We start from the raw sequence: 23,568 nt of genomic DNA, 5'->3' as shown, positions 1-23,568 counted from the left end.
CATATGTGATTAATAATTAGAATTGCGTCCAACAATCTACATGGGGTGGGCGGCAGTGGTGGAGTCAAAAATTGACATTGAGGAGGCCTACTTTTTTTTTTAAAGAAACATGTAACTTTGGTGGACTAAACCATAAATATATATGGACAAAGTACTAAAAAATTATGTAATTATTAAAAATTTAAGGGGTTAGAGCCAGGTTAGTCAACCCTTGGCTCTGTCACTAGGTGGTGGTGGATAAAAAAAAAAGGATTCATATGGTTTTATGGTGGTGGCGGATATTGGTGAACAAAAACATATTATGTTAATTTCATAACGCCACAAAATATGCAATGTTATGTTATAAAGTATAAAACGTGGTTGATCGTTCTAATGTTAAAATAAACTCGATAAAATACATGTCCATTTTAAAAAATTGGTGCAGTCAATTGCCATGCTATGTAATAACTAAACGAACGACACGAATCAAGATCAGAACATATGAAATTATTTATTATCGATTTGTCTATGTAAAAAGTGGTCAGGGTTTGTCCTTGGCAAAGATAAATTTACCGCTGGGGTTTGTTCATAATGATTAATTAAATTTCTATTATAAATGTCCCTTTAATAATCTAACATAAAATACATAATTTTATTAATAAATAATTTTACTAAAAACTATATAAATTTTAATAATGGTAGTGGAAGTAGGGTTATAAACGGTGGCGGGTGTTTGTGAATGGTGGAGGCGGTAACATTACTATTGGTGGAACAAATAGTGGCGGTAGATAGTTTTTATGGTGGTGGGTGTTGGTAATAGTAGTGGATAATAATAGTTTTTGCTTTTTAGTGAGTTTTATTGACCGAGTAAAAAAAAAATCTTCACAAAACATGCAACATTGTATTGTGAAAGATGTAATTGGTTGTCTTTAGCACGATTGATAAGGAAAAAAACCAAATATTTTGAGGAGGATATCGGAATGTGTAAGACAATATGATCATGACTGTTGGATCAACGAAACGGTATCCGTATTATATAAAGGAAACGCGTAAGAGAACATTATCACTCTCTCAAGTACTATTACATCATCAATGTCGAGTTTTTTGGCGACAACTACCTACAAAGACAACAACTTTCACTCAATTCCCGATATAAAACGTTATTGACCGGGAAACTGTATTGCATTCTAAAATATTTGTTTAAAAATTATGTTTGTTCATCAAAATCATCATAAAAAACTCTAAATCATAAATCTAAATTTCGCCTCCGATGTTCACATAATATTTTTTATATTTTACATTCTCAAATCATGCGACCTCTTGGTTACAAATCAACAATATTAAATTACGGATCAACTGTAACGGTTTCATTCACTGGGTTAGAAGGTATAATAGATACAGATGGGTAGATCACACAAAGCAGAACATGACTGAGAATACTTCAATAGTTTGGTCAAGAAATAAGGTCAAAAATTTAAGATTAACTTTCTATAGGACTGATTAGATCGGCTTCGATAGGAGCCGACTAAAATATGGATTAATAATAATTTCCACGTAAGACAATTGCAAAACATAGTTTGGCTAACTCTGCCTATGTAAATAGTGGTCAAGATTTGACCTTCCTCAATTACTATGTTATTTCAGATGAAGGTGATATCTAAGATTGAGGTACAATTCAAATCTATTAGATTCATACCATTTACAACTGGACGCCTTGAAAAAAATTGACGTGTTGTTATTATTATTACATGTAAGGGATACATTGACCACACTTGCGCAAATAGCTCATTTCGCAAATGATTGATATTGCATGTACTGTCTAGAATGCAACGAGAAATTTGAGGAAACAAGGCACCATAAGCAGTGTCCGAAGTATTTTGGATATAGTAACTTAGATCCGATGTAATATTTATGTTTTTTTTTTTTTAGTTTTTCCACAATCTATTTATTTAAGAAAAATGAACATTGCAAATACATAACATCATCAAAAATTAGACAGATTGCGTTTGACAATAATGGCTACTGATGGTCCGGAAACGGCAAAAGAAAGGAATTGATGTAGAAGAATTGTTAGGATGTACAACAAATTACTTGATACGAATGAAAGAGGTATAACTATTTCGATTCTGAAATCACATAAAGTTCACAGTAGAAGATGATATCAAGTTTAAAGTTAGTAACAAACATAATATGGTAACTAAAATGTTAAAAACAAACAGGATATATAAACTTAGATAGCCGTGGGACTTGAAGAGGCCAATTTTGAAAACTACAATCTTAGAAAGCAACGATCCACAATACCATAATTATTTTAAATAAATATTCAACATAGACGATGTCAACTTTTTGTAAAGGATTTATTGACAACCTATTAATTTGAAATAAGATCAGGGAGTATAATATGTGTTCAAGGTTCTTTATGAGGTACTGTGTCGCCATATTGTATTCCAAATGAAGATAAGAACATATAGAAATGACAAGATGTCCAAGACTTTTGAAGTTACCAAAGCCTTCGTTAAGACAAACTGCTGGGCACAATACTTTGTTGAAGATTTCATGGCAGAGGTTCGCGTATATACAATCCATTCGAAAAGGTAATGGATACACATTTTAAACATTGTCATCGAATGGGTGTTGAAAAATTACAGGAAAATCATGTTACATTGGAGAGTTTGCATCATCCGTTCGATGAAAAAAATATTATTCCCTGCCTATTTGGAGGATCGACAAGATGACATTGATAGATGAGTCAGCTGGAATGAAATAGGAGCATGGGGAGACTTTTATGGACGATATTGACTAGTTGATTTCACTGAGATGAGCGTTACTGACGACATATTTCTAAAACATATTTAAACTTCCATGTTCATATAGAGCATTATCTCATTATAAGCAATGAACCTAAATAAAAAAAGTGTCTGGAAGTTAAGATTATATTTCTTTCGTTTGAGCAAATCTCCGTCGGTAAAATATTAAAGGAAAAAAACAAGAAAAAAGAGAGGAAAATCCCAACTATTTTTATGACAAATCATATTAAATCATAAGGATTTGATAAATATTCGGGACACAAATTATACAATATATTAAAAATGAACCAACATCATGGCCCGTGCCATAATGGCACGGGTTAAGGGCTAGTATTTGTTACAAAAAACGGAGATCTTGGCTTCCCATGTTACATTGATTTTCAATACAAGAGTAAAAGCCGAAACTTTAAAATTTATGTCTTTCAAAGTTACATTGCCTTCTATTATACTATTTTTGTATATTTGTTCCTTCGCAGCGACATATTTTTCTATCAGTAACAAGAGAGTAGGTTCTGAGTCGTTCCTAAAAGTGATAGAATATCCACTCCATTCTATTGTCCACTTGAAAGCCGCATCTGCTCCAGCTCTCTCTAATTGATCTCTGTTTGTGCAATCTGTATGTAATCCTCTAGCTTCCCCAATGCGTCTTGTAGAGTCGCAAAGTGTTAGTCCAATACCAGCTTTTGCTCCTGAATTCATCATTGTTAGGATTATGTTGTTTTTTATGTCTATCAGCCATGTATGTCCTTGTGGTTGATCTGTAGTAACTTTTTGGTATTATGTTTGTTCAAGTAATTTGTCATTTTCCCTCTATTTTCTCATCAAACAAATGATCTTCATTATTTAATCGATTTCTCCCCTAAATGTCGACCTTGATTCTATCCTCTTTTCTTCGTTGAATAAAAATCTATTTATAAAGACCAAATAAATCTTAGTCCAAAGTCGAAACGGCTTGCCATTGAATAATTGCTACTTTTGGTGAATAGGTTTACCAACCAATAAATGACTAAGGATAATTTGATACTTGGACTAATTAGAATTCCAACTTGTAGTAAAGGAAACAAGGTTTTAGTTCCAATGTTTGCTCAATTTTTATTTTTTGTGGTGAAGACTGTTTTCAATTTTTTATTTTTCTAATTATCCAGCATTCATCTTAATAAATATCCAGTTTAAAAAGAATTTGAAGATACGCTTAAACCTAGAACCGACGTACCCTTGCCACGACTCATCAAAATATCATTTACTTTCGGATAAAGTATAACAACTATTTCGTAAGTGTCTTTTGTATATACCATGATAAAGGTGTTGTGAACGCGGAGAAAACACAACCATAAGTTTCTATTTTAGTTTTGAATCTACCGATGAAGAATGTTAAAGTTGGTAAAAGAAGCAGACTAGATCAAGGACCCACTTACAAAGGGAAGTCCTACGAGTGTCCACAATCATGAGAGCAAACTAAAAACAAAAAGAATTGGTTTGCTTAGTGATGCCATACTACGATGGGGGACAAAATTTGGTCCAGCGCACATTTAATCAGCACCAAAACCGAGCATATGTATGATCTATGTCACATAATTCGACGGAGGTATAATCAACGTCTGAGTTGGACATCCATAATATTAACGCCTAATATGGTGGGGAGGGTTAATGTGCGCCTAGTATCAAGCGGAGGTATAAAGTACGCACGAGTTATAGACGCAGGTAATGTCACCGCCTGTTGGGGCCGATGTTATAGTTGTGCCTGAATTCAGACATAACTCAAACGAAAATGATTTACTTACCGAGGAATTTGCACCGAATTCTCACATGTGAGAGGATGGGTGGGACTCACTTTTACCCCAACCTTATCCTAATGCATCGAACGCTGTCCTGGATCCGTGCGATCTCCCTCGATGCATTCACGGTGCAAATTCTTCGGTGGATCTAGTGAGACTATAACTTAAATCAACTCCTGATGCAATGCTTAGCCCTGCTAAGTGTCAATTGACATAATTAACCTCAGTTGGTTCAATATCTTTTAGATCCCTTTGAGTGAATGCATAGGTCTCATGGTCCCACTACCATCGTGTATAGTGTAGCGCATCCTACAAAGAATCTATTTGTCATTCTTGATACCAAAATGGTTAACATTGATAGAGTAATTTTGTTTCTCACATACTCAACATTACTCGTCTTATTTTTCATTAACTCAGAATTAGTGAGATCTTATTTTTCACCGTACTTATATTTTAGTTGTCCAGCATCCAGGAGTGATGATACGTTGATGCCCAAAAAAATCGTGAAAAATCCCGTGATGGGATCAGACGCATGAGAGAAATGCATTAAAAACCGTGATATCTTGTTGGGGAATATATATATTTAAAAACATTTTTTTTTGATTTATATCAAATTTAGAGAAATAGTGTGGTGGTATTATTTTGGGATCTCACATTATAGACTTGGGTTCAAGTCTCACCCTATGCATTTGAGTAGGTATATTTATATATCTATATTATTTACTTAAATCCGGGAGAGCGGGGCCTTGGGGTCTTGGGAGGTCTGGTGATTCAGAAACTGATTTAACTCTTGATTTCCATAAACGATTTTTTCAACTTAATATTCTCCAATTAATTCTATTAATTTTTGGTAATTATATTGTTACCGTTTTGTGACTGTTATGGAGGACTTTCAGTGAGCACTAATTGCAAAATTGGTTTTCATTAAAACCGTATTAATTTCTTTTGAGTTATAAAAGAACAGTTTCTGGAGAAGATGAAATACATTTGTTTTTCATCTATTTTGAGTTCTGAGCAAGTGTAGAAAGAGTTGTTGTTAGTTCGATTTCTCGCAGTGCAGAGAAATCGAACAAGAGAGTTATCAGTTGTTTTATCCCATAGGGTTTTCGACAAGAATCGACTGCTAGCACACAATCAAGAAGCAGAGTCGCGAAACACCTTAAAGATAGCGACCTAGTCCACGACTCAGCTGTTTGAGATTCGTTTTGATTTTGTAAATTGTTTCCAACAATTTTAAGGTGTTCGATTTTGCTATGGAGGTTGAAAAGAAGCGCGTTGATGATACCAACAAGCCTTTCAAATTTGAAGGATTGCATTTCAGAAGATGGAAGCTGAAGATGTTCTTTTATCTAAAACTGATGAAGCTGCATATGATTGTGTCGAGTGTTCATCCTGGAACCTTGGAACCTGCTGCTGATAAGACTGCCGCTGCTGCTGATGCTGGTGGTGCTGTTACCGATCCACCTCCTACTGGTGGTGCCAAAGAAGTTGTTCCTCAAACTCCTGAGGAGAAACACAAGGCCATTGACAAATGGGTCGATAATGACTTCGATTGCAAACACTACATTCTTAACGCATTATCTGATGATTTATATGAGTATTCTTCAACTTTTGAAACTGCTAAAGATGTATGGGATGCATTACAGAAAAAATATGACACCGAGGAAGCTGTTTCAAAGAAATATGTTGTGAGACGGTATGTGAGATACCAAATGGTGGATGATAAATCAGTTGTTGCACAGGCTCATGAACTTCAAAAAATTTACCACGAAATTGTGGCCGAAGGTATGAAAACTGATGAACAATTTCAAGTTTCTGTAATGATTGACAAGTTACCACCTAGCTGGAAAGATTTTCGTAATACTTCGCGTCACAAGACTAAAGAATTTTCTCTTGAAAGTTTGATTGTTAAGCTCAGGGTTGAGGAAGAAGCTTGGAAACAAGATAAGAAGGAAGAGATTCTCATTGTTTCTAACAATAAGACTCATCCCAGTTTGAAACCTAAGAAAAAGGATATGAAACCTAACCCGAACCAGAAGAAAGGAGGAGGAAGGCCTAATCAAAACAAGAACCAACACCCATCGAAAAATGGACAGAATTCCAATTATGAGTTTCTTTGTTATACCTGTGGTAAACAAAACCACATGGCTAGGAATTGCAGGTTTAACAAGGAAAAGAATAACGCACAAGCTAATGCTGTGAGTGAACTTATAATTGTCATGGTCTTTGATCCAGATGTCTACATGGTTGATGGATCTGATGGGTGGTGGATAGACAGTGGTGCTTCGCGTCATTGTTGTTTTGATAGGTCCATGTTTAAGACTTATGCTGAAACCAAGGATAAGAAAGTGTTGTTGGGAGACTCTCACAACACTGTGGTGAAAGGTTCTGGTACGATAGAGTTGAAGTTTACTTCTGGGAAGACACTCATGCTGAAAGATGTCATTCACACTCCAGAAATGAGAAACAACCTTGTTTCCGGCTATCTTCTCAACAAGGATGGTTATTTCAAACTATTGGGTCTAATATTTACACTACAACTAAGAATAAGAGTTTTGTAGGAAAGGGTTATGCTACTGATGGAATGTTTAAGCTTAATGTTGATGCTATGAATAAAATTGAATCTTCATCTTATATGGTTTGCAATTTTAATATTTGGCATGGTAGGCTTTCGCATGTGGGTAAAAAGTTAGTATATAACATGAGCAAATTAGGTGTCCTCCCTGAATTTTCTGAAAATGAATTTTAAAATGTGAATACTGCAGTCAAGCAAAAATAACCAAAACTTCACATAAATCTGTTGTATCCAAACCACTAGACTTAATACATTCTGATTTGTGTGAATATGAAGGTATCCTAACTAGAAATGACAAGAGGTATATCATGATGTTCATTGATGGTTGTTCTAAATATACTTATGTTTATTTGTTGAGCCATAAGAATGAAGCTATTGAAAAATTTAAGATCTTTATTGTTCAAATTGAAAATCAATTTGGTAGAAAAATTAAGAGGTTTCGTAGTGATAAAGGCACTGAATATGATTTTGCTCCTTTTACTGAAATTTATCAAACTAATGGCATAATACATGAAAGAACTGCTCCATATAATCCTCAAATGAATGGAAAAGCTGAAAGAAAGAATCGCACACTGACTGAACTTACTGTTGCTTGTTTGCTTAGTTCTGGTGCTGCTTCCCATTTGTGGGGTGAATGTCTGTTGACATGTTTTGAATCGCATTCCCAATAATAAAACCAAGATATCTCCTTATGAAATCTGGAGAGATAGAAAACCTAATGTCTCTTATTTTAGAGTTTGGGGTTGTTTAGCTTTCGTTAGAAAACCTAATCCTAAAAGACATAAGTTAGAAAGTAGAGCTTATGAATGTGTTTTTATTCGTTATGTTCAAAACAGTAAAGCTTATAGGTTCTTTGATATTAATAATAAGGTTATTATTGAATCTATTGATGTTGATTTCTTTGAAGAGAGATTTCCTTTTAAATCTAGAAATAGTGGGGGTAATAGTGAGGGTTGTTTACCTAGTACTTTACCTAGTTATGATTCTGAACCTAGATTAGAAGAACCTAGAAGTGAAGAAACTAGGATCACTGAAATTGAACCTAGACGTAGTAAAAGAGCTAGGACTGAGACAAAAGATGAATATCCCGATTTTGAATTTTACGCGATAGAGGAAGAACCTTCTAATTTACAAGAGGTGTTTAGTTCTGCAGAATCTCGTTTCTGGCTAGAAGCTGTAGATAATGAATGGGATTCTCACATGTCTAATGGAACTTGGTGTATAGTAGATTTACTTCCTCGTTGTAAGCCTATAGGTTGTAAATGGGTTTTGAAAAAGAAACTCAAACCTGATAGAACAGTAGATAAGCACAAGGCTGGACTGGTTGCTAAAGGATTTAGGCAACGAGAAAACGTAGACTTTTTTGATACTTATTCTCCTGTTACTAGATTAACATCAATACGTGTTTTGATTGCTGTTGCTGCTGTTCATAATCTTGTTATTCACCAAATGGATGTGAAAACTGCTTTTTTGAATGGTGAACTAGAAGAGGAAATTTACATGGAACAACCTGAAGGTTTTGTAATTCCTGGACAAGAAAAAAAAGTATGTAAGCTAGAAAAATCTCTTTATGGTTTGAAACAAGCTCCTAAAAAATGGCATGAGAAATTTGATAATTTAATGATTTCAAATAACTTCATAAATGAGGGTGACAAATGCATGTATGATAAATCTGAGAATGATGTGTGTGTGTGTGATTGTTTGCTTGTATGTGGATGATTTGCTGATATTTGGTTCCAATTTATCTGTTGTCAATGAAACTAAAAGCATGCTTAGTTCTAATTTTGACATGAAAGATTTGGGTGAAGCTAGTGTAATCTTGGAAATCAAAATAACTAGAACTGATAGTGGTATTTCTTTAGATCAATCTCACTACATTGAAAAAATTCTGAGGAAGTATGAATATTTTGAATCTAAACCTGTTTGTACTCCGTTTGATCCTAATTTGAAGTTGTTTAAGAATACTGGAGAAAGTGTTAGACAATCTGAATATGCTAGTATAATTGGAAGTCTGCGTTATGCAACTGATTGTACTAGACCATACATTGCATATGCAGTGGGAGTTATGTGCAGGTTTACCAGTAATCCTAGTTTGGAACACTGGGATGCTATTGAGAGGGTTATGCGGTATCTGAAAAGAACCACAAACCTAGGATTACACTATAAGAGGTATCCCGCAGTTCTTGAAGGATTTAGCGATGCTAATTGGAACACTCTTTCAGATGATTCCAAGGCCACCAGTAGATATGTTTTTACTATTGCTGGGGGCGCTGTATCTTGGAGATCAAAGAAACAGGAAATTATAGCCCAATCTACGATGGAGGCTGAATTGATGGCACTAGCAGCAGCTAGTGAAGAGGCAGGATGGATGAAGAGTCTGTTGTCAGACATTCCAGTATGGGAAAAACCGATACCAGCCACTTTGATCCACTGCGATAGTATTGCAGCTATCGGAGTAGTAGAGAATTGTTATAATAACAATAAGAATCGACAGATACGTCGAAAGCACGACGCAGTTAGAGAATTTCTCACAACTGGCATTGTTAGAGTAGATCATGTGAGATCTGAAGGAAACTTAGCCGATCCTTTGACGAAAGGATTAGCAAGAGAAAAGGTATGGAATACCTCTAAAAGCATGGGACTTTTTCCCGTTAGAACTTGAGTCATTTTTAAAGTACCCAACCTAGAAATAGGTTCAAAGGGACTAGACGAAGTTATAAATGATATGATAGAGTAATGCATTCCCATAGCATGATATCCTGAAGTGGGAAACAAGATGAGTTTTTAACTCTTAATGATGTCTATAGCTCTTAAGTTAGAGTGGGATATACATGAGTATTCTTGATAGACTCACCTATACGAATGTGAAGGTGTGTCCGCCTTCTATGAGAAATTGGGCATTTCTCTAGATCATTTGTTAAAAAAAAAGGGGATAATCACATGGCCTCAATGTGCGAACTTAAGGACTTTACTCTAGATATAGTTGTGTGTGTTAAACAATCTAATATTAGTTAGAGTTCAAGACGCAAGTCACTCTAGTCACCTGGTACTTAGAAAGTTTAACATTATGCAGAGGTTCAAGTCGAAAGGCACCTTTGCATATGCACAACTATACAACACTTGGTCAATGTTTTTAAAATATAAGTGGGGGATTGTTAGGAGATATATATATTTAAAAACATAGTTTTTTTTTTAATTTATATCAAACTTAGAGAAATAGTGTGGTGGTATTATTTTGGGCTCCCACACTATAGACTTGGGGTTCAAGTCTGACCCCATGCATTTGACTAGGTATATTTATATATCTATATTATTTATTTAAATCCGGGAGAGCGGGGTCTTGGGGTCTTGGGAGGTATGGTGATTCAGAAACTGATTTTTTACAGATTTAACTCTTGATTTCCAAAAACGGTTTTTTCAACTTAATATTCTCCAATTAATTATATGAATTTTTGGTAATTATATTGTTACCGTTTTGTGACTGTTATGGAGGACTTTCAGTGAGCATTAATTGCAAAATTGATTTTCATTAAAACCGTATTAATTTCTTTTGACTTATAAAAGAACAGTTTCTGGAGAAGATGAAATACCATTGTTTTTCATCTATTTTGAGTTCTGAGCAAGTGTAGAAAGAGTTTTTGTTGGTTCGATTTCTCACAGTGCAGAAAAATCGAACAAGAGAGTTATCAGCTGTTTTATCCCATAGGATTTTTGACAAGAATCGACTGCTAGCACACAATCAAGAGGCAGAGTCGCGAAACACCTTAAAGATAGCGACCTAGTCCGCAATTCAGATGTTTGAGATCCGTTTTGATTTTTTAAATTGTTTCCAACATATCCTGCTTGAAATGAATCAAAAATTCACATACAAGCGAGCACCGACATAAACTCATTTTATCACGAGTCATCAAAATATCATTTTAACTTCTCTATAAGACTGGGTTCTATGGGCATTCCCAAGCCTTTCTCAAGCCAAAAAAGCATCGCCAAAAGGGGCTCTTTCCGCAAGGCTTCCCTAGTGTGCGGGAATCCCAGCGGGAAGACTCCGGGAATGGTTAATGGTTAGCCGTTTTCAGAAAGCAGAAAACGGTCATTCATTAACCGTTCTTGTCAATAATAACGGAGAACCATTGTCCGTTCTTATGGAACGACTAATCATCGACCGATTTTTCTTTCTTAGAACGGTTAATGGCTAGACGTTCCTTGACCTTTTTTCGTTTACACTCCTATACACTCATCTGCAGTTTATGTTTCTTTTATGATTAATGATTACACTGTATTTTTATTGCGATTTGTTGTAGTAATATTTATTTTCAGTTGTGTTGGATGTGCATGTGTAAAGATGCATTTACACATACTCGGACATACTGTTAAAGAAACACCTACCTTGAAGCATAATACAATTTTCGAAATATACCGAGTCACGAATGAATTCTAGCAAGAAAGGAAAACAGATAGTGTGTGTCGAGGCAAACCAAATTTGTCCACTATGTTTCCTTGATAACCATTCCGCTATGCAGTACCCTTGGATGTATTCGAAGTGTCCACAGAGAGGTTGTACATGCATCGAAACGGAACCAGGACAGAGTAGGTGCTTGCATTGCCAATGAATGATATTTGATTTTTAACGGAGGGGAAGAAAATGAACTGTGTGTATGAAAAAAAAAACAGGAAGAACCAAAGTTCTCTATCGAGTTCTCTGATGTTTTAGGGTAAAAAGTGGAACGTTTAATGGTTAGCCGGTTCAATCGATTTTGACTGGTCAAGATAAGGAGAACGGTTAACCATTAACCGTTTCCAATGAAACGGGTGATAGTTGACCGTTATATGAAGAAAAGTTGATTATTGGCCGTTTTTTTTCTTCTTAGAACGGCTAACGGTTAGCCGTCCCTGGATTTCTCTGAGAAAAATCGCAAGAGCCAGGTCCTTCCCAGACTGATGTGTAAAGATATTTGAGAACTGACTGGGAATAGCCACTAAACCGGGTCTAAAGTATAAAAACTTCCCTTAGAAAACATATTTGTATGTATATACACTGTGATAAAGGGTGATGAATGTGGAGAACTTATTTCTATTGTAATTTTTGAATCATCTACACTTGAATATATGGACGAAGACGAATGTTAAGAGCAACCACAGTGGTGACCAAATTTGGGGACTATACCCAAATTTGGTCCCTAATTCATCCGTAATGTAACGGAGTAAAACCATATTTAGTCTGGTTTATTAGGGTTTGCGACCAAATGTGGTCGCCAACCCAGACTAAAAACATCAATAGTGGGACGGAAGTATAGTGGGCGTATGATTTCAGACGGAAGTATAATGAGCGCTTCACATGGGGCGTACGTATAAATAACGTATGATATTGGGACGGAAGTATAGTGGGCGTATTAGTTAAGCGTTATTATAAACACCGCCGGGCTATACGTAGATAAAACCTACGCCCCATAGCAGGCGCAGTTATTAAACACGCCTGGGTTGGGCGCAGTTATTAAAAACGCCCGGTCTGGGCGGATGTATTATGACCGTCTGTCGAAGACGCATGTATTATGAACGTCTCACAGAGACGCATGTTTTACGAGCGTATGATCTAGGCGCATGTATGACGACCGTCTGTATTGGGCGCACGTAGAATGATCGTCTGTATGAGACGCATGTTTTATGAGCGTCTGGGATGGACGCACGTATTATGAGCGTTTGTTCGCAGCGCATGTATTACGGGCGTCTCTTACCAGGCGTAGAACCAGACGTGCGCCAACGGTTATATTTTGGAATTCTGATTTTGCAATTGACAACGGTTATATTTTGGAATTCTGATTTTGCAATTGATTTTCTGATTTTCCGACCGTTTGATAGATTGCAACGGTTCTTTCGTATATCTATATATAGCATTTGACAAATTTATTTCTGCATAATCTTATCATTTATAATTTCTATTTCAAGAAATATAGAAATATGGCACCACGCGGTCCCAATTTTACAACAGAAGAAGATACAATGATATGTAGAATCCATTTAGCCATATCTCAAGATTCTGCTACCGGAACCGATCAACCAGAAAGAGTATTATGGAGTCGGATCAAAGATAAGTTGGAAGAAGCCCTGCCTTGTAAACCAAAACGTACTTGGACTTCTATCCAGAGTCGATTTCAGGGAATAAGTAGACAGGTTTCACTTTATTCTGCAAAAGTGTTGGAAGTTGATGGTGAATATCATAGCGGATGGAATGAAGTCTTGAGGGTAAGTAATCGTCAATTTTTGCACCCTTAATAATTATATACATGTAATTGGAACTGATGAGTATTGAAAATAATAACAGGTTGAAGAGATAAGAAAGCGATTCAAAGAAAGTAATGGTAACAAAAAATTTAAGCACGAAGAGTGCTACGAAATTCTAAAAGATAGTATCAAATATTCAGGACGGTCGACGTTTGTGTTTGATTCAGGCCAAGAAATGGAAGATTCTCAGAGTGGTGAGGAAAACGCTGATATTGAGGAAACAATTCCAGGCGAGTCCAGTGATGATCTAGATATTGGAGATGTAGAGAACACACGTAAGCGTCAGTTGGGGAAGAAAGCATCGAAACAACTAAAGAAAACAGGGAGAGCAAAATCCAATGCCCAGGAGGAAATGCTAGAGGATATAATTAAGGAGCAGCCCTGCGACCAACATCAGAGGATATAATGCTAGAGGATATAATTAAGGAGCAGCCCTTCATATAAAAACAAAGTACTAACTGACCTTGCCAATCCAAGTAAATATAACCCTTTTGTTTGAAAGCTCCACAGCCCTGCGACCAACATCAGAGTCAAGAACACCAATGGCGGATTCCCACGGTCTCCATGTCACGATGTCTGCAGTCAACTGATTAAGCGCATTCCTACAGTGAACAATATCGATAGTCTTTTTCTTCGCTTTCCACCGGGAAGTTCTTGGCCATTTTTCTTCACTAGTTGGGTCGCACGGTCTACATATGCCCAGATATTCATATCCCCAAAACTACTCCATCATAACCAACCAAATAAATCAACTGCCAAAAAATATACATTTAAATGAAATAAAAATAAATAATAATTTACCTCTAATATTTGGAACGGCCTAGTTAATGACTTCTGTCCCCTACCAGATGCGTTGAGTGCCACATACAATTTTGCAAAAGCAGGACCACCCCAGTCATACATATCAACTGCATTTAGATCCTCAAAAGCAGCTAACCAAGCCGCATCAATGTAGTTCTTTGCATTGGAAAAGAAAAAATTTCCCAAAACATACATAAAAAAGGCCCTCGCCACTTTTTCTGCAAGTTTGTCATCCAAATTAGCTGCAACCAAGATATTCTTTGAAATACGTAGTCAAAAATTTAATTGTGATTGCATCTGAAATCCACTGTGCCGGGGGGCGTTTTTTTCCAGAGATTGGGGGATCTTCATAATCTAAGGGTTCTTCTATTTCTGGAAAAACATGCTCACGGACATAATCAAATTTGTACTTGACTGGGTTATACGGAACATCATCCCCAATTCCAATACTCAATCCTGTCAACACTACCCAATCAAGCGGCGTGAATCCCATTTCACCAAAAGGGAAGTGAAAAGTATGCGTTGTATCCCACCAACGTTCAACAAGATAATCAATCACTGGGTGTGATGCTTCTCCTATTTCCATGGCTAATAAACGTCCCCGTCCTGCCTTGTCGATAATGTATTTAATTTTTGGACTATGTTTTGTTATCTCCTTATAATAAACAATGACCGAAAAGAGTGAACCACGATGTTGGTACCTGAATTTTGGATCGCTTGAATATGTAATATCTGTAGAAGCGTGTTTGTCACTATCTTCCAGGCAATTGTAGTTATCTAGGGATACCACGGACGGTGTTGTTTCATCTTCGCTATCTTCATCGAACCCGGTATCTGGAACTTCCAAATCTCCAACATTAGGGTCTATTTCAGGCTCCATTGGACCTTTACCTTTGCGTTTCTTATTATTCATCTTTTTTCCTTGTGCAAATCTCGACGTTATTCTGCTCAACATCTGAGCACGATATAAATACAAGTTAGTAATTGTTTTTTCTGAGTTTACAGCATCCATAAGAAGTTCTATTCTATATTATAGAAGATCAAAAAAATTTACAGTAAAGATTATTTTTTATTTACTTACAGTATAGAAGATCAAAATTTTTTAAAGTAAATAAATACGAAAATTACATTAAACGAGTTTGAATCTCACTACATACACCGTCTATATCACAGAACTGTTTAAAATTTTGTATCTCCCCTTGTGTGAGCAACAACAATACATGTTTAATGGATTTGAGTGAACTACTACAGGTGATAAATTAGAATTATTGTATTCTATCAATCGTTACAGTGTGTTATTTCGCTATTAGATGATGATGCGGAAGTATATAACTAATCAAACAAAAAACTAATCAAACAAACAGTAATCAAACAAACAGTAATCAAATAAACAGTACATAATCAAACAAACAGTAACCTCACGGTATGCTTAATGAAATCAACATGCAATCCACCGATTCCACCCAAACACAGCCTAATTAATCGTAACTTTAATCTTTAATCAAATTATCCAACCAAAAACAGATTACCCCAAAACAAACCATACCTTTAATCTTCAATCAAATTTGCCCGCACCCGATTAACGAATAAGATTAGTCGTTTCTTTCACAAGAACTCGTTTCTCCGCACCCAATCAAATGGCCGTCACATGAGATTTAGGTATTGCCCTAGATTTTTACTTAGGTTTCGTCGTTTTTTTTTCTTCTGTAAAAACGTAGTTATGTAAAAAGAGGAGGAGAAGAGGATAAGAAGAAGTATATATTCAGACGCTCTTTCTAAAACCGCCCCACACAAACGCTATTTCTGTGCACGCCCATCGAAACGCACTTATTAACAACGTCCCAACTAGACGCACTTATTAACAACGTCCTAACCAGACGCACTTATTAAAAACGTCCCAACCAGACGCCTCTTTCGCACGCCCCACACAGACGCTTCTTCAATGCACGCCCCATTCAGACGCTCCTTCTATAAACGCCCCAATCAAACGCATCTTGTATAAACGTCTCACCCAGACGCATAAGCCATTAACGCCCGAAACATACGCACTTTATATCTCCGTATGAATGGGACGCACTTTTAATCCCCGTCCCTGTAGACGCACTTTCCATCCCCGTCCCATATCCGGCGTTAATTATACCTACGCCTCAATCAAACGCGCATTATACCTACGTTTCACTCAAACGCATAATATAAAGCCGCCTAATCAACAAACGTGAATATAATTTCCGTCTGACATCGGGCGTGTGTATAAGTTACGCTTCACCAAATTTGGTGTTCTACCACTGCGCTTGAACACCCAGAATACCAAATTTTTTTGGTTTTTAGTCTTACTTTTGGTATTTGGTCCGTCTCATGGCTTTGGTTGCTCTAAAGCAAGTAAAAAAAAAGAGTGGACTAAATCAAGCACCTGACTGGAAAGGTCCCTGAAAAGGCTCAAACCAACACACACGGCACGTCAAATGTCGCCGCATAAAGAGAGGTAGAGAAAACAACACAGTAATGGAGTGCCGTACAAAAGCTCACACCACCTCCCGGACACCTATGACAAACACAAAATGCACGCATGACTTGATGGAGGTCCATGTCAAGATCTAGTTTCATTGTAAAGAAGAGAAGAAGTGTGCTGTGGGCTTCGCATTAATTATACGACCGGATCCCACTCTTCATCATGAGTACATTTGAGATTAAAATAAAATTTCACTTACCTGTACTATATCTTTGGTGGACCAGGTAATCAAGAGCTTTGAAAATAATTAAGAATATTAAATTCTCACCGAAAAATTAAATTCCCATGGAAAAATTATTGTTAGTTACCGATAACAATAGAACGTCCACAATTGATAGGGTTTGTGGAGGTCGACATAAGACCGTTCAAGAAAATATTAATTTGGTTAAACAATTGGTAATTTTATGATCTTCTGATAACGATACTTTTACGCACATGATCCTAAACTAATTTGGAGTAATTGGGACACTCTAATATGCATGTAGTCTCTTTTGTATTGATCTTGGTTCTTTCTCTTTTTCTTTTAATATAACCTTCTCTTCGTAAAAAATAGTAGAACCTCCACATAAGAATAGCCTTGGGATGAGGTAAAAAAAAATATTTCTATAGAGAAGTATTTTACAAAGCATAAATCAAGTTTGGACCAAAATTATCTATTCATATATACAGTATAGAGTATTCTTATATACAGATTCTGCTGTACTTATATTTTGAGTAAATTATTCTGGATCAATTATAATATTTATCATATTACAATGGAGGTAGAAAATATGTATCCTAGTTGCCTTCAGAATTGGTTGGTTCTTTCATAATGAAATATGGCTTGTTTGAAACTTGTAGTAGTTCGAAATCCATTTTAATCTTAATCTTGCCTTTTTATGATTATAGAATCCTATTAATCTAAAAATGTTGGATTTCCCAGTTTAAGGAGCACACAAGTACTTGCCATTTTGATCGCCAAATCACAAATTTTCATCCTTAAGATCAGAGTTGCATAGATGCGGACACGACACGACGCGGATACTACAAAATTGTCAAAAAACTAGGACGCGGACACATATATATATATATATTATATATATATATATATAATATACATATACAACCATGTATTTATATAGGAAAGTCAAGTGTTTCCATCCTAAAAATTACAAATGATGCTACATGTAACATGTGTATAAATTTCAAAAAAAAAGAAGGGATTGTTTGTTTATACACGTCGAAGGTCAAGCAATCAATCACTATTAAACACATGACACAATCAAAATGCATTTTTAGAACAACAAATGTCCAACCAAGGGTGTACACTGCCTGACTAAATTGGGGCCTATAGCTACATGACAAAATAGGATCATTAAGAAGTAATTCATAGAAACCCCTTAACCAACTATTTTTTTAATGGCTAATTTACTCTTGATTAATTAGTGTTAATTCGGGTGATTAGTGGTAAAGTATAGTGTTAGATATGAAATTAACTTGTGTTAATTAATCATTTGAACATGAAAAAATTTGAATTTTTGAATTTTTTTGAAGAACACCAACTCAGAATCGGTATATGTTGTCAAGAACATATACCGATTGTAACCTCAAAAATATACATAGATTTTTTGAAACTAGCTTTTACCCAGAATTGGTTTATATGAACATGAAAATCAACCAATTATCCATAATTCGGTTTATATTGGTATGAACGTAAACCGATTGTGGGTAAATTTTCTCTTTTTTATCTGTGAATTATGTGTCGTTAAACATCAAATAAAATTAAAATTCATTCTATACCCGAGTTAATGAAATGAAATCGAGTATGATTTCATACTCATTTTATGATCGAGTATTAACTGAAAAAAATGGGTTAACCAGAATCGGTTTACACGATACATGTGTAAAAACCGATTCCTGACATTGCACAACAGGAATCGGTTTATAAGAATGCTCATGTAATCCGATTCTAACAAAAAAAAAGACACAGGAAAATTGAGAACAACAATCGGTTTACTCGACACACATATAAAATCCGATTCTAACATTATACATCAACAATCAGTTTTTATAAGTGCTAATGTAATCCGATTCTGGTTCAAATTTCTCGAACCAGAAAACATATCAAGGACAATCGGTCTTTGTGGGCATGAACATAAACCATTTCTATTTGCAATCGGATCACATATACATTAACGTTAACCAAAACCTGATAAATCAGGAAAAATTTGATTTCAAAATTTTCAATTTTTGAGCAATTTTTTATGTTACTAAAACCTTGTTTATAGGATTGGGTTGAGAAGAAAAGAAGAAGAATCAGTTGAAGTGGATATGGAAATGAATTTGATTTTAATTTTATGATTTTGGTTTTATGATTTTTGCTTTTAGTTTTTAAATTTTATGATTTTGATTTTAGTTTTTAATATTATGATTATGATTTGATGGGGACAAATTAGTAGTATTAATATTTGATAAAGGGTAAAATGGTAGTTTCATCAAATTTAGACACCCCTTATCATTCTTTATGGGATGGATGAAAAAATTCATAAACCCTAATTTAACCAGGATACATTGGTATGTCGGACACGCGTCATGTCAGCGTCCCGTGTCCAATGCGAGTCGGACGCTGCCACGGCTCAAAAAAATGCACCGTCCATGCATCCCAGTTAAGATAAATGAATGTATTAACTAAAAGAACAAAAATTGATTATTATCTAGTAGTAGTAATAATAATAACACGAAGCAGCCTCTATTTCTGTATGGATTCAGGAAAAATCCAGTTCAGCATTCAAGGGAATAAGCTCATTTGAGTGGTACTACCTGCTACCTGGCAAAGAGGATGATGGGTGTGCCATAATATATTATGAGCACCACACAGCTGTAATTCCACTATTTTTCCCTTCTAAAAAGTATAGCATAATGAGAGAAGATGACATAAGTAAGTTTTGGCCATGAATCGATGGTAATTCTACCACACATTAAAATAAAGCAAGACTGATTAATCAAGTTACCTTATGTGGTAATAATAGCTAGCAATAAGAAGAAGTGGCAGAAGCAGCCTATATTTTTGTTTCATTTCATAAAGGTCCAATTCACCATTCAAGGGAACCTCATTTGAGTGCTGCTGGTACCTGCTACCTGGCAATGGGTGTGTCACTTCTGAGATATTATGAGTATCTCACAGCTGTAATTCCACAATGGTTTCCAAAGAAAAAAAAAGTACGACATTATTAGTGAAGATGACATAAGTAACTTTTTTTTGACCAACAATTTTGATGGTAATTCTATGACAGAAAGGATAGATCAAAGCAGTCAGGTAAGGTTTCCTCAATAAGGCAGTTGAGCTGAAATGGCATCACATTTTCTTAGAGTGTGATGTTGTAATAGTAGCGTAAAAGATATTAATGACAGATGCTGATTTTTTAAGACATTAGGAAAACTGATGCATCAATAATTCAGTGGTGGAACAGATGTCACTGTAATACTGTGGTAAAATAAGTAGGTCATGGCACGAATGACCTGAGTTTCAAAATCATCTACACAGAGTCCTTGGTCGATTTTATCAGTTAACAAGTGGGGGTAAATGATTTCCAACCGTCATACCTGACGCCGTCCAAATTATGGTACACGAGGACATCAATTTCGATTTAACAAAAACTCCTAACTATAATGCGATTGATCATGTCCCAAGAAAGTTGAACAAGAGAGCTCATGATTTAACTAGTTGGGAAAAACAAGTACCTCTCTAGGAGAGCCTAGGATGGCAAAAGTCTTTCATTGCCAAACACGAGTTTATATGCGCTTGATTGCACGGTTGTTGGGCACATCCAGAAACATCAAAAGACAATGACAGTCTTAGAATATCATGTATGGTATGTACAATCAATTTTAAGTTTGAAATGTCAATAATTGGCGACCAAGTTGAAAGAAAATAAATTTGTTTAAGGTGTGATATCTTTATCAATCTTTCCATTAAACTTAAATCAATTTTCTAACAAATATACATGTACTACACTAATCATATTCCACAACTTGTATTTCTTCAATTCATGTTTGTTCTTTGGGATTTCGCAAAGGTGGTGGATACGGCAATAATTTAGATTAAGGGCATGGATTTCGTACATCAAATTCACTTTTAGTTTTCATTAGTACAGTTAAATTTCGATTTCAAATCGTAAATATTAATAACCAGTAGGTTGCTAGGACAGTTTAAATTACTGTAAAGTTCAAACTTGTATAATTTCATTCACAATTTTATGAGATTTGCAAACATTGAAAGAAAAAAAAAATGAAAGAAAAAAAGAAAAATTATAACCAACATATCCTCCACAATGAGGTATGGCACTCTAAGTCTCTATAATGGCCCTAGGGTAAACTGAAAATCTAGAGGCCCTACATTTACACACTCACAAACCTCCTTTTGTTTTTTTTTTACTTTTGAAAGAGAAAAAATGAAATATTTCTTTGTATGTACAAATTAGTCTACACCTAATTTTTCTTTTTCTTGTTTCAAATGCTTTCATCCTTGATCTGGTTCTCCTTGTTTTGGTTTTCCTTTTGATCAGGGCTTATTCTACTTTTCAAATGAGTTCGAACGTTTGATTCGGTATACACGGTTCCGGTTCTTGCCCGTGGTGTTCGTATCCGATGTCTCTGACCATTTTGCCGTTGAGTCTGACGGTTTTCATCTTTGTTTTCTTTCTTCTGTTCTGGTTCTTTCTTTTCCAAGTCCTTCTTCACTGTTTCGACCGGAACAATATACACAAATGGTGCAATCGGCATGTCATTGAAGTTTTGAAGTGATTCCAATATCTTAACCACATTGCTCATTGAAGGTCTTGGTTTTGGGTGATGGCTCAAGCATTGGTATGCTAATGCTGCGATCTTTTGTGCACCTTTGCTGGAGTATTGTCCGTCAAGCCGCGGGTCAATTATGTAATCAAGCTTTCGTGGATTATTCAGTTGCGGTCGCGCCCATTCAACAAGATTGTGTTCCCTTGGCCCGCGGCTCTTGTCCACTGCTCTTCTTCCTGTTAGTATTTCCAGAAGAACAACACCAAAGCTGTATACGTCGCTCATTGCCGTCAAATGACCGGTCATAACGTACTCTGGAGCAGCATAACCATGTGTACCCATAACACGAGTTGAAACATGGGTCTCATCTCCTTCCGGACCATCTTTTGCTAACCCAAAATCGGATAATTTAGTTGTGTAGTCCTGTAATCACAATTGAACAGAGACATCTTAGTACCAGGTATACAATGTTTAAACAAATTGAGTAGCATAAATTCAAGCACATAAAATTTTTGAGGATTTTCGAGATGACTTACAGCGTCTAACAAGATGTTTGAAGTCTTAAAATCGCGGTAAATGACCGGTTTTTCTGAATCATGAAGGAAAGCAAGACCCTTTGCAGCTCCTAGTGCAATTTTCATTCTTGCACCCCATGGTAAAGCAGCACCATATTCTGCAATAATTAAAGAAATTTGATTAGCAACAAATTAGATTCCGAAATTATCAATAATTACAAACAATTAATCTAATACACTACATTATTAATTGAAATTTCAAACTCAATAATTTAGTATTATGACATAGCAATAGAAGATTATGTCATAGTTTTTGGCTAAGTCCCATGTTTTCTTTGGCTTTTTTGCCAAGTCGATACTACTACTACTTCGACTTTCTTTGTCAATGAGTTGGGAAAAAGAAGTTCTTTTGTGTTTGAAAATTTTCTTTATTCCGAAACTACCCCTTAAGCCACCAACTATTTTTCATTTTTTTCTTCAAAAAAGGGAATTGTATTGCAGCCTTTCCGGATGATAATGTCTAAAAAGTCTTGAAATCACAACTAGAAACAGTAAAAATGTGGGACTTACTGCGAAATAGATGATTTTCCAAGCTTCCTCTTGGCATGTACTCGTAAACTAGTACCCGGTGCTCGTCTTCGCAACAGTATCCGATCAATTTCACCAAATTTGGATTCCTCAATTGGCCTAGCAATATCACTTCTGCCTGTAAACATTCAACAAAAACAAGAAAAAAGTCCATTAGATCACAAATCCAAAAAAGTTGAAGATATATATTGAATGGGCAATTTAGTAAATTTCTCACCAGCCATTCTCTGTGACCTTGAAGTCCTTCTAAATCCAAGCGTTTTACAGCAATAGGTTGAGCTTTCAGACCAGGTTTCATCTTGTCATCAACAAACCCTTTATGAACAGCACCAAACCCACCTTCACCAAGAAAATTACTTGAAGAGAAATTGTTTGTAATCTTTTGCAGTTCTTGCAAAGTAAAGATATGTAGATTTGATCCAAGAAGTGAGTTTGAGATATCATTAGCTGATAATGATAAAGGTGAACCAGGAGTACTGCTGAATTCAGATAATGATAACCTCTGAAACCCACTACCTCCACTATTCTTTGTACTATCTCTTATCTTCTTCTTCGGTGTCTTTAATGGTAGTTGTGACTTGAAACAACCAAACAAAAATGATTTCATCTTATCTTATAAACTGATTGATTATATAATTCAAACCCTTTGTTTGTTCTGATCTTCAAAGTATGCTCTTGAAAGTTTATGATGAGAAGAGAAGGTGGGAGAAGAGAAGAGAAAGAAGAGAGGAGAGGAGATGATGTGTTTTGAGAATGAGGCTGAATGTTGGTGGGATGAATGACTTATATATAACAAGGTGGCTAAGCTAAGTCCCAATGTATACACAATCAACAACTACATATAAAAAAAAATAGATTATGATATTTCTTTTTATAAAAAAAGTTTTATGATATTTTTATAAAAAGGGAGACAAAAGACAAAGACAACTGTAAGCTATCGAGCCAAGGAGGAAGAAAAAGAGAGAAA

At 35.6% G+C, this 23,568-nt stretch overlaps 2 protein-coding genes across 2 annotated transcripts; one reads left to right on the top strand and one right to left on the bottom strand.

Annotated features, from left to right (window-relative positions):
* Window positions 1-13,056: 13,056 nt before the first annotated feature.
* Window positions 13,057-13,821, top strand: LOC113326447. Its single transcript, XM_026574176.1, has 2 exons — window positions 13,057-13,376; window positions 13,456-13,821. The coding sequence occupies exons 1-2, from the start codon at window positions 13,092-13,094 to the stop codon at window positions 13,819-13,821; spliced, it is 651 nt and encodes a 216-aa protein (XP_026429961.1). The 5' UTR covers window positions 13,057-13,091.
* A 7,097-nt stretch (window positions 13,822-20,918) lies between these two features.
* LOC113326901 (serine/threonine-protein kinase RIPK-like) lies at window positions 20,919-23,343 on the bottom strand. Its single transcript, XM_026574566.1, has 4 exons — window positions 22,819-23,343; window positions 22,584-22,719; window positions 22,035-22,171; window positions 20,919-21,921 (listed from the first exon to the last, which is right to left on the bottom strand). Exons 1-4 carry the CDS (start codon window positions 23,206-23,208, stop codon window positions 21,214-21,216), a joined length of 1,371 nt encoding a protein of 456 aa, XP_026430351.1. The 5' UTR covers window positions 23,209-23,343; the 3' UTR covers window positions 20,919-21,213.
* Between the last annotated feature and the right edge of the window lie 225 nt (window positions 23,344-23,568).

Source organism: Papaver somniferum, unplaced genomic scaffold (assembly GCF_003573695.1).
Source record: "Papaver somniferum cultivar HN1 unplaced genomic scaffold, ASM357369v1 unplaced-scaffold_10, whole genome shotgun sequence".
Lineage (NCBI taxonomy): Eukaryota > Viridiplantae > Streptophyta > Magnoliopsida > Ranunculales > Papaveraceae > Papaver > Papaver somniferum.
Note: the sequence above shows the minus strand (reverse complement) of the source record. Positions and strands in the feature narration are given on the sequence as shown.